Source organism: Rhinolophus ferrumequinum, chromosome 10 (genome assembly GCF_004115265.2).
Source record: "Rhinolophus ferrumequinum isolate MPI-CBG mRhiFer1 chromosome 10, mRhiFer1_v1.p, whole genome shotgun sequence".
Taxonomy (NCBI): domain Eukaryota; kingdom Metazoa; phylum Chordata; class Mammalia; order Chiroptera; family Rhinolophidae; genus Rhinolophus; species Rhinolophus ferrumequinum.
Window position 1 is genome coordinate 88,105,264 of NC_046293.1, and position 19,622 is coordinate 88,124,885.

General features: G+C 53.8%; 2 protein-coding genes across 5 annotated transcripts in view; one reads left to right on the forward strand and one right to left on the reverse strand.

Annotated features, from left to right (window-relative positions):
* DDX11 (DEAD/H-box helicase 11) overlaps nucleotides 1–834 on the forward strand; it is a 30,140-nt gene extending 29,306 nt beyond the window's left edge. Inside the window, exon 26 of the mRNA XM_033117005.1 lies at nucleotides 57–834. Within this exon, the coding sequence (XP_032972896.1) occupies nucleotides 57–86 (30 nt within the window). The 3' untranslated portion in view covers nucleotides 87–834. The remainder of the gene's footprint in view (nucleotides 1–56) is intronic.
* Nucleotides 835–952: 118 nt separating this feature from the next.
* On the reverse strand, nucleotides 953–17,580 carry WASHC1 (WASH complex subunit 1). 4 transcript variants are annotated; one of them, XM_033117001.1, is made up of 11 exons: nucleotides 17,429–17,580; nucleotides 13,542–13,695; nucleotides 4,825–4,936; nucleotides 4,467–4,613; nucleotides 4,169–4,305; nucleotides 3,808–3,943; nucleotides 3,441–3,642; nucleotides 3,203–3,367; nucleotides 2,315–2,473; nucleotides 1,447–1,515; nucleotides 953–1,315 (listed from the first exon to the last, which is right to left on the reverse strand). In XM_033117001.1, exons 2-11 carry the CDS (start codon nucleotides 13,688–13,690, stop codon nucleotides 1,176–1,178), a joined length of 1,416 nt encoding a protein of 471 aa, XP_032972892.1. In that variant the 5' UTR covers nucleotides 13,691–13,695; nucleotides 17,429–17,580; the 3' UTR covers nucleotides 953–1,175. The 4 variants fall into 4 exon arrangements, with proteins under 4 accessions (XP_032972892.1, XP_032972893.1, XP_032972894.1 ...); XM_033117002.1 differs by lacking the exon at nucleotides 17,429–17,580 and adding an exon at nucleotides 17,196–17,398; XM_033117003.1 differs by lacking the exon at nucleotides 17,429–17,580 and adding an exon at nucleotides 16,781–17,154.
* Nucleotides 17,581–19,622: the final 2,042 nt, after the last annotated feature.

Below are 19,622 nucleotides of genomic sequence, written 5' to 3' on the forward strand. Positions count from 1 at the left end.
CCCCTAAAGCCCCCCACCCGCATCTAGCCTCTCATTGTCTTTCCCTGTCTCCCTAGTTTCATCACGAGAAGTCTGGCCTTTCCTGAGAACAGCCACACCCCTGCTTGGAGTCCAGACCAGCCCCCTGCTCCATCGCTGGGCTGCCAGGACCCAGGAATAGGTGGAAAAGCCACTAGGAGAAAATCCGGTTAATCCTGAATGAACAATGGGTCCTGGCCAGGACGGTTCCCCTCCCTCTTCACACGGCCCGTGGATCTCCCTGCCCTGTTTCCTGGCCAGCCTTTCCTGGCGGCTGGAGGCTACAGCCTTCCACTGCCCCATCTGTCTCTGCTCGGTTCTCAGCTTCCACTTGGACATGAGAGGGAGCAGGCCCGTCCTGCCTCTCCCCTTGCTCACTAAAGTCAGCTGTTACAGATATTTACCCTTTCCTTAGAATTACAGTTCCCCATTTCCAGTCCTCTGGTGTCCAGGGCTCTTCTGTCCTGGGGCTTCTGGTAACCTCAGCTGCCTCCCTGGGTAAGAACGGGGAGAAGAGCCCCACGCCCTGCTTCCCAGCCCCGGGCCGCACCTCTGCTTCAGGGCGGCCCCTCACCTGTCCCCCAGCCCTTTACAGCGTCCTTCCCTCCCTGGCTTGCCTCCAGCTCCTCCCCGTCGGCATCTCTGTCCCTCTCAGCCACTTGAGCAAACTGCAAGACACCTCTTCCCCTGACATTAGCAATTACGCCAAGGGCCATTAGGCTCTCAGCACGACTATTTTTAGACAGCCTGTGTCTGTCACTGAGACACTTTCCTGTGTGAAAATATCCCTCCCTCCATCTGTAACAGCTGCCGTTGACTCTCCTCTCCCTGACCCCTGAGAAAGGGGCTCGGTCCACTCAGCACTCTGCCCCATCGCCTGAGACCAGGCCTGCACAGCGGTAGTTCTTAATTAAAAGTGCACGGTTGCTCTATGCTCAGTTCAGCGTTATACTTTATTGATGTGTGTACTATTGGATGTCAGTCTTTTGGAAGAGGAGAGCTCGCTGGTGAAGGGGTTGAGGTGCAGGCAGAGCCAGGGCCTCTCCACCCTCAGAAGCCAGCCTCCCCGCTCCTTGAAGATGGTCCAGGCCCAAACGTGGGCAGTGCTCCACGGTGCCCCTCCTGGGGGTCTGGGGGACGAAAGAGTGGCTGAGCCCCTAGGATTCCCACTCGTCCTCATCCTCATCCCCTGCTGGCTGCTGTGGGGGAGGCAGAGGTGGGATGGAGTCCGACATTCGGGCAAAGGCCCCTCCAGGCCCCTCGCTGGGCCCACTCCCGGGTCCTTTCCCGGAGATGCCTGGGAGGGAACAGGCAGAGGGTGAGGATGGAGGTTTGGGGTACTAGCACCCAGCCCCTCCAGACTTGGAAACAGGAAGAGAAAGTGCAGGATACAAACGCCCCAGGTCCCCGGCCGGCCCTGCCTCCTACCTTTGCGCCTCATGACCAGCTTGGTAAAGAGATCCGACATCAGGTCCCCACCTTGGCCTGTGGCTCTCACTGCAACAGGAAAACCACAGGTGAGGGAGGAGGAGGGGACGTTCTCAGTTTCAGTCACATGTGTCCTCTTTTCGTTCACTGTTGACACCCCAGCCCTCCACAGCCACCACGCTATCCCCAGCTCTTGGAGGTCAGTCTGTCTGATACCAGCTCTGCGGTACTGATGAGAAAATGGTTAACATTTGAGTAACACTCTCACGGCCACCCAGTGAGACAGGGGCCCTTATGAGCAGCCCCACTGTATGGATGAGGAAACCAGCCCAGAGAGGTTAGGCGATTTGCCTGGGGTTACAGTGCAAAGCTCAAAGAGCTGGGACTCTCACTCGGGACTCTTGACCTCCAGGGCACCGCTGCTGCGTTATGCCCAGGGGTTACATTTATGCCAGTGTGTGGGAGTCACAGCAGACGTAATCTGTAGCACCAGAGGCTTAGAGAAGCAGGACTGGGCTACCCCTCCAGGCCCTGTCTCTCAAATATCTCAGGTCCAGACCATTTTCTCAGACACCTGGCAGACAGGAGAAGATTCTCTCTCATAGTTTGAGCCATGAGGCCGACCCCTACCAACGGAGAGCAGAGTTCCACTAAGCAGGCTCCAAAACCGGGCAGGAACCCAGTGCCCAGGCAGCAGAGAAGATGTCAGGGAGGCCACCCAGGGCTGCCAGTAAACGCCCTGGGGACTACAGGGGGCTGGCCTTCTGACACTTGGGTGGCAAGGAGCACCTTCTGGAGCCTGATGGTGGTTAGAAGAGGTGGCCCTTTTCTTAGTGCCCTCTCCTGGAGTGGGGCGGCGTCCCCTCACCTTGTTCCTGCTCCTTCTGTTTCTTCTTCTCCAGCTTGCGCTCCTTGACGCTGCGGAGCTTGGCCTTGCCGATGCCCCCAGCCTGACGGATGGACTCCAGCAGAGTGGCCCGGCCACTGGAGGGGTCAGCCACTTCCTTGGGAGCTCCGTGCACTGGAGCTGGGGGTGAGGAGGGGCATGAGGAAGGAAGGCTGCTCAGGCAGGGCTCGGCGGTGGGACCGGCCTGCCCAGCCTAAGGTTCTGGGGGGCCGCGAGCCCTTGGCAGCCTGCTGTGAGGACGGGTCCCTCCCGAAGAGTGAAGTTGGGCTTCCGGAGACTACGAGCCTGGATGCCGACGTGTCCGCCTGCGCTGGCGGCTCGGGGAGTCTGCGTCCAGGCTCTCCTGGTCCCTCTCCAGCCCCTACCCGGGTCAGCTGTGACCCTGCAGGTGTGGCCCCTGGGAATTACTGCTGTGCTGAGTGTCTAAACGTGACAGATGAGCCAACAAGGAGGTCTGTGCCACTTCTGCATGCTGGAGAGGACTGGGAGGTAAAATATTAAAACTGAAATTGCAATTAAAGGACACGTGGATATTTTGTTGCTGCAGTTTTCAATTACGTTAGTAGCCCCCCCTTTTTCCATTGGTTTAAGTGGGAATGGGGGACCCAAAGCCTGGCTGATCTGGCCAGGCTTCTTCTGCCCTGGAGGATAGAATTCCTGGGCCATTACAGACACAGCCTAAAAACCACTATTTTATGAACCTAATGGAACAAGATATGAAATTAGAACTATTCTGAAAATCTTGAATTTATGACCACTTAGCAAGCCTACAGAAGTCCTTCCGGCACCCCCAAGGAGAGGACCCCTCCCCTCCCCACACATGCGTCCCCTGCCCCGTGCTGCTCCTACCTGAAGGTGACGTGCTGCGCTCATCCTCGGCACCTTGACCTGGAGAGGCCACGGTCTGCGGTGGGGGTGGGGGTGGGGGGGCGCTGACCAGCACTGCTGGGGCTGGGGGAGGCGGCGGTGGGGGTGGTGGCGGTGGGGGTGCTGTTAGCACCCCATTTTCTAGGTCTGAAACAAGTGTGAGAAAGTGAGGTGTCTGGGGAAGAAAGTGGCCCAACTCCCATTCCTGGCTCTTGCTCACTTGGCTTGAAAGGCTCGGCCACCTCTGTGTGGAAGGTGGGCAGCTCTGGAATGGTGCCAGGGGCAGAGGGGGCAATGCCAGGGCCCAGATCAGCACTGTACATGAGGTCATCAGCGATGCCTGGCAGGTCGGGCAGGTAGGATGGCACGTCGATCTCAGGCACTTGGCCCAGGTCAGGGACGTAGAAGTAGTTCTCCGGAACCTGCAGGATCAGTGGGCATACGTGAGTGGGGCCTGCAGGGGTCATGGCAGTGGGACCTGGATGGGCCCACGGGCTCAACAGACCCGTTGCCTAGAACCCTAGCAGGGCCAGCAGGGCCCCGCCTCCTCGCCCGCCTGTAACCCCACCACTAAGCGCCATCTCCACCTGTTGCTCCAGCTGCTCTCTCTTGCTGATAGACAGGGGGGCATCGAATAACTTCTCCTCTGTCTCTGCCCCCAGCATCACATGGGTCTTTGTTACGGCACCAGCCAGAGGGTCCAGGAAGACATACTTTTTGTACCTGTAGAGGTGGGGTGCAGCTCAGGCAATCTATCACCTGTTCTAGGCACAGGGCCCTCCTCCACCTTTCCCACTTCATTAGGGGCAACGATCGTTTGTACTGTGGATCCCAAGCCTTCCAAGGCCAACGAAATGGGTTCTGGCTCCCCAGCTGCGGACGGCTGCTGCACGAGTCTCCTGCCCCCCGTCCGCCCACTAAGCCAGCCCGCCCCCCTTCTGGCCATACAGGTTCTCGGTGGTGTTGAAGAGCAGCAAGGAGCTGACGGAGCTGATGTTGCTGGGAAGCCCCCCGAGTCCCTCCTCAGCCTCATCCTCAGGCTCCGGCTTGGTGCTCACACACACAGGGAAGTATTTCAGCTTCTCCTGGGGGGTGGGATGTGACAGGGATGGCGGGTGTTGGGGCCGAGCAGTGACCTCCACCGCATCCCAGGCAGAACCTGAGGCTGGGCCATTAATTCCTCCCCCACATGCAGGACCACCACGGGGCACCCTCTGCAAGCGTGGGAGCTGTGTGCCCATCAGACCTGCAGGGCTCGCTCATCCAGGGGGCGGTGTTTGCTCTGGATCCTGTGCCGGGGGCGTCTCTGCAGTCCCGAGTCCTGGGCACCCATGAAGATGGAGCTGTACTCCTGCAGGCGCTCTGGAGCTGGGTACTTGGCACTAGAGAACACCTGGGCGGAGGGGGAGTCTGAGGTCACTTCTTCAGAGGCCCTGAGAAGCTCCAGAGAGCCCAGAGTTCAGGTGGGGGGATTCGGAGAAAGAGGAAAGCTAGAGGTGTGGCTGGACGGTGCGGGCAGGGACCTGGCAACCTCGGAAGCACAGGGATATGGTAGGAAAGGGGGGTTCTGCGACTGCCCGCCGGCCGCAGGACACACAGGCTACCTTGATGGCCTTCTTGCTGCCCTTGATCTTCTCAATCTTGGCCTGGGCCAAGGAGACCCTCTCCCCAATGGCCTGCAGCTGGCTCCGGCTCAGCTCTACTCGCTGGGAGATCCTGCCACAGAAAAAATGACAGGGCTGGGGGCTGCTCCTCAAGCCCCCACAGCGTCCTGCACACCTGTTTGCACAGCAGACCTGCGAAGCCAGGGGCCTGGGCAAGGGCTCTTTAAAAAGTGTTACTTGCTTGTCAGGGCCAGTTTTGGAACTGCTCCGGTGGCCTCTGCAAGGATTATCCGACCTGAAGCGTCTGGGAAGGCACCGTATGGAGTACCTTGGAGGTCTGGGTAGGGGTGGGCAATCACCTTGCCCAGAGTTGGTGCCTGGACATGCCATCTAAAGGGACATGGGTCCTGCCTCCTGGACTTGACAAGCTCAAGCAGGAGCAAGCTGAGACAATCATCATGACTGACAGGACACATTCACCTATTTCCCGACGACAAAACCAGAGTTGAGCATGGCTGACTGACAGGCAAGGCTGGACCTAAGTTCAGTCCCCGTTCAGGAGGAACTGCCCCTGACATGATAATGGCTCAGGTAAGTACGTCCCAAGTCCTGACCATGGTTCTCGTGGTTGTAGGAGTCCACCCCCTGCCCCCACCTGATCAGTCGGCTCTAGTGTCACCTGCTGTCCTGCTATTCCCTGGACATGCCAAACTCACTGTTGTCAAGTGGCCTTGGCATCAAATGGAATGTCCCCCCCCCAATATCCACACAGCCGCTGCTTCACTGCATAGGCCCCCCCGCTATAGTCTTCCCTACCACGGAATCCGAAAATGCACCTGTCACTTTCCAACCCCCACCCCACTTTATTTTACACAGCGCCGCTTGACATGTGTCTTGCCTACACGTGCTTCAAGGGACTGAGGACTGTTTTGTTTCCTGTGTATTCCCAGTGCCTGGCACCTGTACGGGCCCCTCTGGTTACTGAATGACTAACACTCGTGTGCCCTAAATGAAAATGCACACGAGCCTCACGCACGCTGTTCCTACATTATTCAGCAACAGCAAGGGGCTTCTCGCTTCAGGGTTACCTCTGCTCACAGGTGCCAGTCCCTCCTCCCCACGTCCAAGAACACCAGGCCCTGCCCATGACAGCCACATTTCACATGCTGAGCGGTCACGTGTCCGCATTCACCTGGCAGGAGCGAGCAGAGAAGGGACGCACGAGAAACAGAGTGGAGCTGCAAGCTGAGTACCCAGGGAAAGGTGGGAGGAAACGGTGAACAACAGAGGGGGCCCCCACTGTCTGAGGGGTCGGAGACTGCAGGGCCAGGGGGCTCGGAGAGTCCTCTAAAGGTTGAAATGAACAGTTAAGACTCTGGCCCAGCCTTTCTAAAACACCCCTACCAACTCTAGAAGGCTTTGGCCCCCTGAGAACCCACCGCATCAGCCAATTTCGCAAACCCAGGGGTCTCCATCCCGATAAAGTCTCCCTGATTACTCCCGGTCCAGAGGTGGGGGCAGGGGCACAAGCTGGCACGCTGAGCAGCTGAGTTCTTGACACAATGGTCTGAGTGGGGTTCCAATGCAGAGCGAGAACAAGAAGGCATAGTTTCCTTCCAATGAGAGAATGCAGAACCACCCATCTTTTCCAGCATGAGCCCCATCTTTTCTGGCAGGGGGAGAGGTCTTCGTCCACTGGGAAGGGGACTCGAGCACCGCTGCTTCCTCCAGCCCCCAACTGCCACCCTGGCCCTGGGTGCCAAGCCTTAGTGGTTACGTAACCACTCCACTCGAAGCCGAGGTTGAGAGGGAGGGAATGAGAGCCGGAGCTGGACAGAGGCTGCTCTGTTTTGGTTCTTTCATTAAGGAGAGAAGGGCTGCTTTCTCAAAACTGTGAACATCAAGCCGAACAATGAGCCCTGGCAAATTTCCAGAATGGATTATTAAATAGAGGGTCTGTAAGCACTTAGGAAAGGAAGAGGCACATCCCAGGGGCCAGCACTGCTTTAAATCTGCAGCATTTCTTTTTCTGACAGGGTGCTTAGACCGGTGTATCAGGGGAAAGCCTTAAGTACAGTGCATCTTGAGTCAGCAAGGATTTTGACGGTTTCTCACAAAATCCTGCGGACAAGATGGAACTGTGGGGGTTGGCGGAGAGTACATTTAAGGAAAATCAAAGCAGACAAACCCCAGCACCCCAAGGGCACTGCCGAAGAATGGATTGATTTCAGCCTTGCACGAAGGTCTCTGGCGGGGCCCCGTCCAGCTCACTCAACACTTGATAAGGAAACGGGTTATCCAACGGGGAAGGGTCAGAAATGGGCTGCATGATGCAATCAAGACTCAAAGAATCCTGAGAGGCTAGAAGGATGGACTATAAGCACTAAGGTGAAATTGACGAGGAATGAATGTGAAGCCCAGTATTTAGGTTAAAAAGTCAAGTGCATAAGTACAGAAGATAGAGGTTTAGCTATAGTTCAGGTGAAGAAAGACCTGAGGTTTTGGTTGACTGTAAGCTCAGTTTCAGCTAAAAGTATGTTAAGCAGCTTAAAAAGGGAATGCAATCTTAAGGCACACAGCTCGAGCCCTCTCCTACCTTCTTCCAATAAACAGGGAACATCCACTCTCTAAGAGGCACTAGAGAGAAAACAGAGCCCCGAATTAATGAGCTAATCTATGCCAGGCACCAGTTTCATCCACAGCTGTGTCCCCTTTAAACGGAATCCACATTTTAAGAGGACTCTGAATTCCCTTCTAGACTATTCCCTCACTCACTGCTATATCTCCAGCACCTGAGACAGTGCCTGACATGTAACAAATACTGGCTGAATAAAAAGAGACAAGTTCATGAACGTCCAAAGGAGGATAATGAGGATGGTGACGAGTGAGAAACTCATGTCACACAAAGGTAAGTGAAAGATGTCTGGCTAGAAATGAGATGATGTAGAGAACACGATCATTCCTTTCACATATCAAAAATATCCTAAGTACTGTGAGTTGGAAAAGCGATGAGACTTATGCTGTCACCCCAGAGGGCTGCATTAGGACCAGTGGGTGGAGTTACAAGGAAGTAGCTCTCAGTTCTACATAAGAACTTTCTAGTAAATAACTGCCTAGCTCTCCAAAGCAGTCAAATTCCAACTGGATGACCACCTGTCAGGAATGCTCCAAGGGAGATGCTCCAAGGGAGCGGAATGGAAGACATGAGGTCCAGGGTTCTTTTCTTACCCTAGGACCTGTGAGTCTAACGGCTTGTTTGCGGACAGAGTTCCCAAACACTCTAATCTCATAGTCACGTGCCACGATGCTGAGAGTACACACCACAGATGGGAAAGAGCTTTCAGTTCGTACGCCGTCTTCTGTTGACTGGCAGCGACGTCGGGAAGGCTGTGTTAGGAAGGACCGTCAGGCCACACGCCTGGGACTGAGTGCGATGAATAATGAGCAGTGGTGGCCAAAGGGCAATTTGTTTGTCATTCCCGATTTAGAACCCCCTGGCCTGGCGGTCAGTTTCCAAGCTCATCACTGAAGCCATGTCCCTGTGACATGTTTGCCAGACACTCGCAGAGGAAGGGCTGCATCCGTCAGCACCAGGGAAGAACTGGCTCACTCAGAGCCTGGGACAAAGATGAATCATACGACACACGCCCATTCTCACGGAGATTCCAGTTTACCGGAGAGACAACTACAATATCCCACAGATCTGGGTTAACATCTATTTAGTAACAGGGTGACCTTGGGCAAGTCACTTAATTGGCCTATGACTCAGCTTCTTCAGTTGAAAGTAGGAGTAGTAACTTCTGTATCGTGGAATTACTGGCAAGGCTCAACATGGATGTATGTCTAGCGTTCCTGCACTAGCTGACATATCCTAAGTACTCGGTTAACATTTGCTGTCACTACCCATAGTGGACAGAGGGATGAGGGGAAGCCAGAGGAGGAAGTGCTGGGCAGACAGAAGAAGCTCCAGGCTGGGGTGGGAGGCACTCGAGGAGACACCCAGGGACCACTCTGCTCCGGGTGTGGCAGAGGGAGGGGCCTGGGCAGCCGGGGCAGTGCTCGCTCCCATCCCACCACCTCCAAAGCTGACCCTCATTCCCTCCAATGAGCCAGGCAGGCCCACGGCCCCTCGCGATCAGCATGCCGTCTACAGGGGCGGCGAGGGGGGAGGGAGCACCAGCTCCTGCCCCATAATGGCTGCTTGTCCTCCCCTCATGTGTCCTATCCCTGGGCACAGCAGTGAGCCTGGGCTCTTGCCTTCACCGTCATCTTTCAGCTCTGGGATAATTAGGAATGATCTGCTAATTATGCAGGCAGCTGACTGAATGCTTCCAAACCTTGGAAGTCACCAGGTGCCAATCAGTAGAGACAAAGGGGGGAGAATGGGAAGGAGAGAGGAAGCAGGGAGTAAGAAAAAGAGGAAAGTGTGGGGAAGGTGAAAAGAAAGGAGGAAGGGGGAGAGAGGAGAAGAAAGGAAGAGGTAGGAAGTGTAAGGACAAAAGAGAGAAAAGGAAAAAGCTTCCAGAGAAAATGGACTCTCCCATGAGGAAGGAGTGAGACCAGGCTGTGGCTTCCCCCGTGGGGCTGACGGAGTGACAAGGACAGCACCCCACTGTCACAGGCTCCTCTTCGCTATGCCACTGCAACACCTTCTGCCTCGTCATCTAAGTCTTGTGAAGCAGTGAGGTCTCGGGGCAGATATTTGGGGGCCTGGCTTCTCCCAGGTGAAGATGGGGGCAGGTGAGGGCCAGAGAGATCTGCCAAGCAGGAAGAGAAGCCAGGGACAGGGCTGGAAGGAGGGGTTCGAGGAGAGCCTGAGAGGTACTTGTCATTCGCTCCAGTCTCTGCACAGCTCCCACTGCGGCAGTGCAGGAGGAAGGAAGGCCCGCTTGGAATGCTAATTTTCCATGAGCTCGCCTACCTGCAGAACCGGGCACAGGCTCCAGTGGGCTGAGGGGCCTGGGCCTGAAACGGGAGGAGAGAGAGAAACTGTCTCTTCTCTACAAGGTTTCCATGCAGGAAGAGCCCATTTAAAGGGGGGGCTTTGCAAACTGGGTCACATCCCCACCACAAAAAGCCAAGAGAAATGAAAAGCGCCCATGCTTGTTGCCTGTTGCAGGATGGGGAAGGGGGCAGGCAAAAGGAGCTAGGTCTAGGCACTCCCACCCCACTGCCAATCATCTCTGACTCCTCCCTTTCCTTCATCCACATCCCATCCTGTCATCACGTCGTCATTGTTCCTGTGGAAATGTCACTTATCCAGCCCTCCCTGCCTGCAAGTCCCCTGGACTGCAGCCTCTCCCTTCCATGGCCTGGCCACAGTAACAGCTTCTAGGGTGTCCCTGGAATCCACTATCTCCCCTTCTTGTCCGCTCTGTGACAGCTGCCTGATGAACCTTCGCCAAACTCTTCTGTCCCATCACCTCCCTGCTCAAGAACTTACCCAGGCTCTAAAACTCCTGGTTCAAGCTCAAAGTCCACTCCTGTTCGCAGAAGCCTTCATGGGCCCCAACTTACTTATCCCAACTTTTCACTCACCCTCCCTCCCTCCTGTCTCCTCCCACTCCTCTGCCATGGAGCACCCCACAGCACTGCGGAGAACATAAAGGAGAGGGAAGCAAGCTCCCAAGGGCGCAGGATCAGGGTGAGGCCCACAGATGCTGGCAAGTTCACTTTTCACACCCTCTTCTTTTCTGCAGTGGAGGAGCTGAAAGTATGGGACAAGCAGCAAGGTCTGTGCTTCGGGAGCCAGCACACACTGCACTGCAGGAGCCGGGGCGCACCGCACTCGGGGAGCCGGGACGCACCGCATTCCAAATTCTGCTTCTAAGCCTCTGGCACCCATTTTCAGACCCCCCAGATGCCTGCAGGCCCCCAGTCCCAGCCTCCCTGTCCACAGCCTGTGCCTCCCGTGGCCAGGTCCATGCCCCTCTCCCTAGGAGGCCTTCCCTTACCTCGTGCACGGGGCATGTGGGTTTCACTAGCGTGGACTTCCTCCTTGTCCAGGCATAATCCATCACTCCCTCAGGCTCAGTCCCTGCACTTCAGGTGAGGCTAAACCCAGAGCTCAGGGTAATGCATGTGACCAAGGTGTGTCACACGGGACCAGTGTGTCACAGCCCTCTTGCCCCAGCAGCTGGCTCTGGGATCGACATGAGAACTAAACCAGGCCAATGAGTGGGGCTTCCAAGGAAATGCTGGACCTGAACCTCAATGCAGGAGCGCTGGCCCTGCTGGCTGTGACCTTGCCACCACAGAGCAAGGCCTGTCTGAGAATGGGGCCAACCAGAGGCAGAGCGCCAGGATGCAACGAACGCAAAACCAGGTCCCAGTGACGTCATGTACGTCCTTTACGCCCTTCAGCTCCAAAGCCTGCTCCACTTTTTGCTTAAACTAGTTTGGGGTGTTTGGATTAACAAACATGCCATTAATTCGTACTTATTTCTCTCCTCTCCAGAGTCTGAGAGGCTATGCAGTTAAGAATCAGCCGAGACCTACTGCTCTCCCGGTCCGGACGGTACGTCCTGAGACAGGAACCACGTCGCACACAACTTCAGCATCCCTCAGGAACCGGCAAGTGGGCACGTAGTGGGACCAATGGAGGCACCTGGAAGCTGGCTGTGAGGGCTCCTGGGACGCATCCTCCCCCCTGGGCCACATGGAGGGCCCATACCCACGCTCCACCAGCTCTCCATCCCTTCCCAGGAGGTGGCTTTCCTGCCCTCTCACCCAGGAAACTGTCTACAGGTGTCACATACCAGGAGGAGAAAGGAAAGCCTGCTAAAAACACCAGTGCTCTCCTTACAGAGAGGCAAGCAGCAGTCACAGTCCTTGAGGAAACAAGTATTTTCGGTGGGTTGTTTTGGCATCCATTTCAATCACTAGCCATAATCTAGGACTGACAGCTCTTAAAGGCCTGTGTCCTCTAACTTCTATGTTCCTTGATCATATTTAGCACAAAAATAAGCACAAAGGGGGCACCTACCACTTTCTGTACTGATAGCTGGTTAATGAAGGACCACCATCAGCAGCAAATGAGCAGAGATGATATAAAGAGCAAATGTTTACTGAATGCCTGCTATATGCCCGGCGCTAATTCCTCTGCAAGTTTTAATTCATTTAATCTTCAGACAACCCATGAGGAAGCTACCATACTACAGATAAGAACGCTGAGGCTCACAGAGGTTAAGTTACTTGCCCAAGGTTCCAGAGCAAGCAATGGGGAGGCCAGAGGGAGCCCAGGCTGCCTGCTCCAGAGTCAAGCCCCTGAACCACGTGGGGCTCCGCTCCCTGGTTACATTTATGTTCTGGACAGGCTTGGGGCAGGCGGCTATGTCAGCGGGTAGGTAACAGGCAGAAGAGTGCAGAGTATCTGGTGTTTATACGAAGTCCAACTGAAAACAGTGGCCTCATTTTCTGCTCCCACTGGGGAAGGCTTCAGGAGGAGGTGGACTCCCAACTGACGAAGGAGGAAGACGTGGCCTGGTGACGCAGCAGGGAATTCCTGGGCTGGGTTACAAGCGGGAGGGTGGGGTGTGACCTGGACCACGAGAGGAACCTAACTCAGGCAGGTAAATACTTGACACTGGGTGGGATAAAGGGTCCCTGTGTGAGGCATGGTGTGGGCACCCAGGAGGGAGACGACCTAAGCCCACTTCAGGTTGCTATGGCCAGAGAAGGATAGGCCCTGTATCCAGGACAAAACCTGGGACCTTTGCAAGGACACAGCAAACACCATTAATTCATGTGAAATAAACACCAAGCGAAGAATCATTATAGCCCAAGGACTATGCTGGATAAGCACTGGAGATACAAAAACTGCCACTCACCACCTCAAAATCATCAGTGACCTCTGAGGCCTCACCCACTTCACTCTCCTGCTCTGGCCACACTGGCTTCAATTCAGGTCCTTCCCACCTCAGAGCGTTGGCTCGTGCACTTCTTTCTTTCTGAAGCATTCTGGTCCCCAGCCTACCCCCCCCAACAACTCCTCACTCTTCAGCTTTTACCCTGAATGTTTCCCCTACATGTGCCTCCTCCGGTTCCTCCCAGACCAAGTCGGGCCTCCCACTCACAGCTCTCATAGCAACTTATCTTCACAGAGAGACAGTAGGGACTCCAGAGTCTGGAGCCACCATACCTGGCTGTGACCCCAGGCTCTGCACTTGGGCAAGTCTCTTAGCCATTCTGTGCCTCGGTTTCCTCATCTATTAAAGGAGATTTCAACAGAACCTCCTCATAAGGTTGTTGTAAGGGTTAATGAGTTAATGTGCTTCAGCTCATTGGAAGTACATGGTTAATGCTATATAAATACCAGCTTTTACAAAATTATTAAAAATAGGTCTTATCGCAATTAGAATTAAATAACATGCAATTGATTAATTACAGTCTACCTCTGGGATCTCCCTTATTCACCGCTGTAACTAAGGAGAGGAGCACAGTGCCTGAACACAGGATTTGCTGACTGCGGGAATAAGTGCACGTGGGCCCCCAGAGGGAGGAAGAGCAGGAGTTAGGAGAGCGGTACCACCACTGGGCCTGTGGGATCCACAGGGAGGGAACGCAGGGGGCTAAGTGGGACAGTACGTAGCTCTTAGGAGCACGTGAGAGAAAAAGCTTCTAAGCTGGGGCCCCCCAGGACCAAACATCACCAGAAGGGTCACTCCTAGAGGGACCTTCCTGGGAAAGGAGAGACGACTGCCCAGGGCAGCACCCACCTGCTAAAGATGTCTCCGGAGACCTTCTGCAGGTACTGCAGGGCGTCCGCCACCTGCTGGATGGCCTCCTCTCGCCGCAGGTTCGGCTGGATGAGGGGCACTGTGTATGTCTGACCTGCCAACGAGTGCTGGGTCCTCATGGGAGTCATGCTGCCTGTGGGGGAAACCGGAGCATGAGGGCCACCCCACACTCCCCCACCCCCACCCACCACAGGGCAAGGTACCGGGAGGAGGGCGCACAGCCCCTCACCCCACCGATTCAGCACGCACAGGTGGGGAGTTGGGGACAGAGCATTTGGTGGGAGGCCAGGAGCCCACAGGTATGCTGCTTATTGAGTGAATGCGGGAGGGAAATTGGTAGGAACGAGGCGACAAGAAGGGTTCAGAGAAGGTACAACACTGACTGACCCCATAAGGTGTCACATATTACCATACAGCTTTCAACCTCCCAAGCCTGGATGAACAAGAAAGAAGCCCTGGCTGCAAAGTGAAAAAGTCTGGAAGCAGAGGGATAGCTGTGGGGAGAAAATCTGCCTCAGTCAACTGCCAAACGGTACCTGGGTTATGGAAAAGCACAGAGAATGTGGACTCCTGGGTTCTTCTCACTTTGGTCCCTGAGGAACTCAGGGCTTAGTCCTCAGATAGGACAGGCAGTGGTTAGTGACTCTAGGTTGCAGTGTCCAGACTCTGCTCGCCCAGGCTCCAGCTAAGGGGGGCCGGGAGGAAGCAGGGGTATGTGGAGCCAGGAAACAGGAAGGAAAAGCGCTCCTTCGAATTGCAAGGCAGGGCAGAGTCTATTTATACTGGGCTTAATTAACTCCACTCCCTGGTGCCACTAAAGTAGCAATCGCACTGCAGACGGCACTGATTTGATTGGCAAGAGATGCACCAAGCAGAATATTAAGGCCCCAGACCCCTATAAATAGGTCTAATCACAGCCCCTTGGCAGAAGATGGGGAGGAAGACACTCACCAGGCCTGGCACTGTGCTCCAGACCTGTTTTCCTAGGCTCCATGTTAAAGGCCCCTGGTTGCAACAGCGGTGTGGGTGGGGCTCGGTGAGTATGGCAGGGAGGGCTTAGGGGGCTTCATTTGGGCTTAAAGTGCTATGTGACCTCGGGTAAGTCGCTTGCCTGCTCTGAATATCTGATGCTATTTCCCATTCTACAGAGAATGGCACTGCTCTCTAAGGGGTTTTCCCAATATATCGCACCACATCTTCACCAAGTAGGTGCTTGCTTCTCCGCTCCCTCTGCTGGTTCCCCTGGCCCTTCCGTCCGCCCTACTTGTTCTCTCCTGCCCTTCCCAGGCCAGCACTTTCATTAGCCGAGATGACTGTTCTGCTCCCCAGCTTGTTTCCCAACAGTCATGTCCTCGGCTTCTCAGACCTGAACCTCCCTTGAATCCTCAACAGGGCCCAGCACTACTCCTCACTTCTCTTGCCTCCTATCAAACGACCAAGAGTGGTGCTAGCTGATCCCTAACTGTCTGAGGAATCTAATCCTGAGACACCCCCCCAACTCCTTTCAAGGAGAATCCCTCCACTTCTTGGTATTCATATTGATGCAAATTTGCTGGCCACCCTAATTTAGTCCCGAGCTTCAGCTTTCCCATCTGTAAGATGGGGAGGGGACCACAGGTAGAAGACACTTTCCTGTGCACATCTTGAAATGCATTCGTCATGGCTAGTCACCATATCTGTGTGTGTACACACACACGAGGGAGTGATTCAGGCACCAATCTCCTGAACAAGGAAGTCCTGGGTCCATTCAGGAATTAAGAGACTGAGTACAGCTGGTTGGCGGTTTACTCGTTCTGTCTGCAAACATCTACTTATCAACTATTAGGTGCCTGCCATGATCACAACAGAGATGAACAGGGCACTCTACTGGCCATGGGAATAGCCTCAAGAACAATTAAACAGCATGTGATGTGTTCTAATCCAGCCGTGAATACAGTACTAGGGGAACACTGAGGAAGGAGTGATGAACCTCTTCTGGGGTTAAGGGAGTCCGGAAAAGCCTCTTAGCAGACGCTGTACCTCCCTAACAGTCCCAGGGAAAGCATTCCAGGTAGAAGGAACAGCTTGAACAAAGGTGTATAGGGGAATGGCAAGTGGTCCTGAGAGGTGAGGGTATAACCATCCTTGGGCAAGTAGCAGGAAAAAGAAAGATAAAGAGAGGCCAGACTGTAAAAAGCACTGAATACCACAGCAAAGAGTTTGGACTGAAATCCTCAGGCCTGCATTGTCCAGTGTGGTGGCCACTAGCTACACGCGGCTATTGAGCACTTGAACTGTGGCCAGTCTGAATTGAGATGTGGCATAAGTGTAAAATATACACCGAATTTCAGATTTAGTAGGAAAAAATAATTTAAGATAACTTATTAAAAATTTTTACAGTCCTGGGTGGCCATTTAGCTCAGTTGGTTAGAGAGTGGTGCTGAAAACACCAAGGTTGCCAATTCGATCCCTGCATGGGCACCGTGAGCTGTGCCCTCCTTACAAAACAAAATTTTTTTTACAGTTCTCCCTGATTTGCAGGGGTCCGTTCCAGAACCCCCGGTGGATGCCTGAAACTGCAGAAAGTACTGGACCCTATATACACTATGTAAAATTTTTCCTATACACACATACCTATGAGAAAGTTTAATTTATAAATTAGGCACAGGAAGACATTAACAACAATTATAAAAGAGCAATTATAACAAGATACTGTAATAACAGTAATGTGAATGGCTTTGGCAAAATAAAGGCCAAAAGGGTTATCGGAACACAAGCACAGCAATACCTGGAAAGTTGATCTGATAACCTAGTCAGGTCTACAGAATGGTTACACTGGTCAAAGGGATGATTCACAACCCAGGGAGGGCAGAGCAGGACTGAGTGGGACACCTGCAAGATTTCATCACACACTCAGAAGGCGTGCAACTTACAACTTATGAAATGTTTCTTTCTGGAATTTTCCATTTTCAAACTGTGGTTGACCCCAAGTAACTGAGACTGCAAACAGCGAAATCGCGGATGGGGGGGATGGGGAGGGCTACTGTATGTTGATTACGTGCTAAAGTCATCATACTTTGCCTATCCTGAGTTAAATAAAAAATATTACTAAACTAATTTCATTTGTTTATTTTTTTTTAAATCACGTGTGTGGCTCACATATTTCTAATGAACACCGCTACCTTTGAGAATCTGGTAAAAACTATGGACGCTTTCAAAAAACTGAACCCACACCATACCTCTCTCTCATAATGCTGTTTATAATTTCGGAAGTGCATGAAATCCTTCCTGCAAACCCCCGAACACCCAGCTCCCAGGTCCAAAACGTCTGCTGTAGGTGATCAGGGTGGGGTCGCATAAGAGGGGCGAAGGAGGCAGAGGCATTAACCGGCCTCAGTGAGGGACGGGAGCTGCAAGAGGTCTGAGGCTTCCGTCCGCATCCTAGAGCCCGGCCCCGAGGGTGGAGAGGCACGTGAGGGTCACGGGGCCGGGCCGAGAGGAAGCGGAGGGCTGCGGCCTTCGGCGCGGGGCCGCTTCGCAGCAGGGCCCTCCTCCGGCCAGGCCTCGGCCTCACTCCGGGGAAGAGGGCCAGGGCAAGGCTCAGGCGCCCGGGCCGGAGAGCCCGGGACCAACAGGGGTGGAAATCCGCCTTACTGCTGGGCGGAGGCCCCGCGCCGCTTCCAGGCTGGCGAGTCCAGCGGCGGAGTCGGAAGTCAGCCCGGGCGCAGGGTCTGCAGTCCCACCCGCCTCTCGCCGCTGCTCGCTCGCGCCCGGCCCCGCGCGGGCCCGGGTCTGCGCCCAACGCGCCCCGGAGCTGCTCCCCCCAGTCCCCTCGGCGTGCGACCAGGGAGGCCTGCACCCTCCCCGGCCGCCCAGCCCCTCGTCACCTGCGCTCCGCGCCGCGCCGCTCCATCCGTTCCGCCCGCTCCGCCCGCCGCGCTTCCGCTCCGCCGGCGCTGTCGGGTCCTGGCGCCGCCGCCGCTCTGCGCGCGGCTTCTGGTTCGCTCGCTGGCTCCCCGAGTTCGGGCCCCGAGCGCGGTCAGTCCCCGACCCCTGCGTGGAATCGCACTCGGAGCCTCCCTCCAACCGCCGGGCGCTTGCCTCTTGTAGTCCCAACACCTAACCGCCGGCCCGCGCCCCCGTCGCTGCCCCTCACTGCCCACCCCTCTGGCCTCACCTGGGTTTTCTGCCGCCCGAGGCTCAGAGACGCCCTAGCCTTTCCCCGTGTGTACCCCCTGCACGACCCCAGCACAGGCCTGCAAACAGCCCGCGCCCTCCAGCCTACGCACTTAACATGTAATACGTCTTTTAGCGCGCCTTTATTTTCTCGTCTTGACTAATGTGGGCCGTTTTCCCCATAGAATTCACTAAGTTTCCGCCACCACCCTCACCGCCACCCCTTTAAAAATTAATTATATAAGCCAGACACAAAAGGAAAAAGACTGTATTAGATTCCACTTATATAAGACAGCTAGAGTAGTCAAATCCATTGAGGCAGAAAGTAGAATGGTGGTTGCCAGGGGTGGGGAAGCAATTTGGGATGGGGGAGTTATTGTTTAAAGGGTACAGTTTCTGACAAAGCCTCTGACCAAACTGTAGTCAGGCTTCACTGAATTCTCTTCCCAACTAGGCCTCTACTGACGTTTCCGAATTTTAGCGAGAATCCTGTTAAGTGGGTTTAGACAGAATCCCCCACTCTCTGTATTAATCAGATCACCCTCCGTACTGATCAAATATCAGACCAAATTCCTCATGCTCCAACATACCCCAGGTGATAGCTAGTCGCCCTGGCCTGCTTTCAGCAAGAATCCTGTCAGGTGAGTTTAGCAAAGAATTACCCCACCATTAGTAATTTTCCATCCAGGACCACCACTCCCAGCTCCTTGGCTGTAAATCCCCACTTGTCCATGCTATGTTCGGAATTGACCCCAGTTCTGTGCTGAGGTCTCTTTTCCCCTGTTGCAAAGTCCTAGATAAAATCTGCTTTCACTGCTTTAACTACTGTCCAGATCTGGTTTTCTTTGACGTGCCTGTTTGGGATGATGAAAAAGTTCTAGAGGTTGGTAGTGGTGATGGTTGCACAACAATGTGAATGTATTTAATGCCACAGAACTGTACACTTAAAAATGGTTAAAATGGCAAATTTTTTGTTATCACATACAAAAAACAAACTATTAGATTGGTGCAAAAGTAATTGCAGTTTTTGCAATTCTATTTAACCTTTTAAACCGCAATGACTTTTGCACCAACCTAACAGTTTTTTTAAAAAAGATTTTTAAAAAGGTTAAATATATAGTGGAAGTGTTAGTCCAGAGATCTCACAATTGTCCCTCCTGGAGTCCATTGGGGCTTGTCTTAGAGTTCTTGGTCTGTCTCTTTTAGAGTTGCCTGAGGAAAATATAGGACACCAAGTTAATTTGAATTTCCGATAAAAAAAAACTAATATATGTGTGTGTGTGTGTGTGTGTGTGTGTATTTAGTGTAATTATATCCCAAACTAAGCATGAGACATGCTAAAAAATTATTTGTTGCTTACTTGAAATTCAAAATCAAATAAGTATTTGATATTTTTATTTCCTAAATTTGGCAATTCTACTTTCTTCCTAACACTCTCCAAGTTTTGTCCTCCTTCCCTGCCCCTCCTTCCAAGAGAGTTAGGTTGAATTGTCTTTTGACAAGAACATTCCACCGTCTCACCAGCTGTAGTACATGGTCACCACCAGCTGTGGAGTCCACCTATATTATGGACTGAATACTTGTGTCCCCCCAAATTCATATGTTGAAGCCCTACCCCCCAATGTGGTGGTATTTGGATCTGGGGCCTTTGGGGAGGTAATTACCTCCTTTGGGGAGGTAACTGGGGCCATCATGAAGGTGGGGCCCTCATGATGGAATTAGTGCCCTTATAAGAAGAGACACCGGAGAGTTTGCTCTTTTCTTTCTCTTCACCGTGTGAGGACACAGAGAGAAGGTGGCCATCTGCAAGCCAGGAAGAGAGTTCTCAGGAACCAAATTAGCTGGCACCTTGAGCTTGGACTTCCCAGCCTTCAGAACTATGAGAAATAATTATTCACGTTGTGT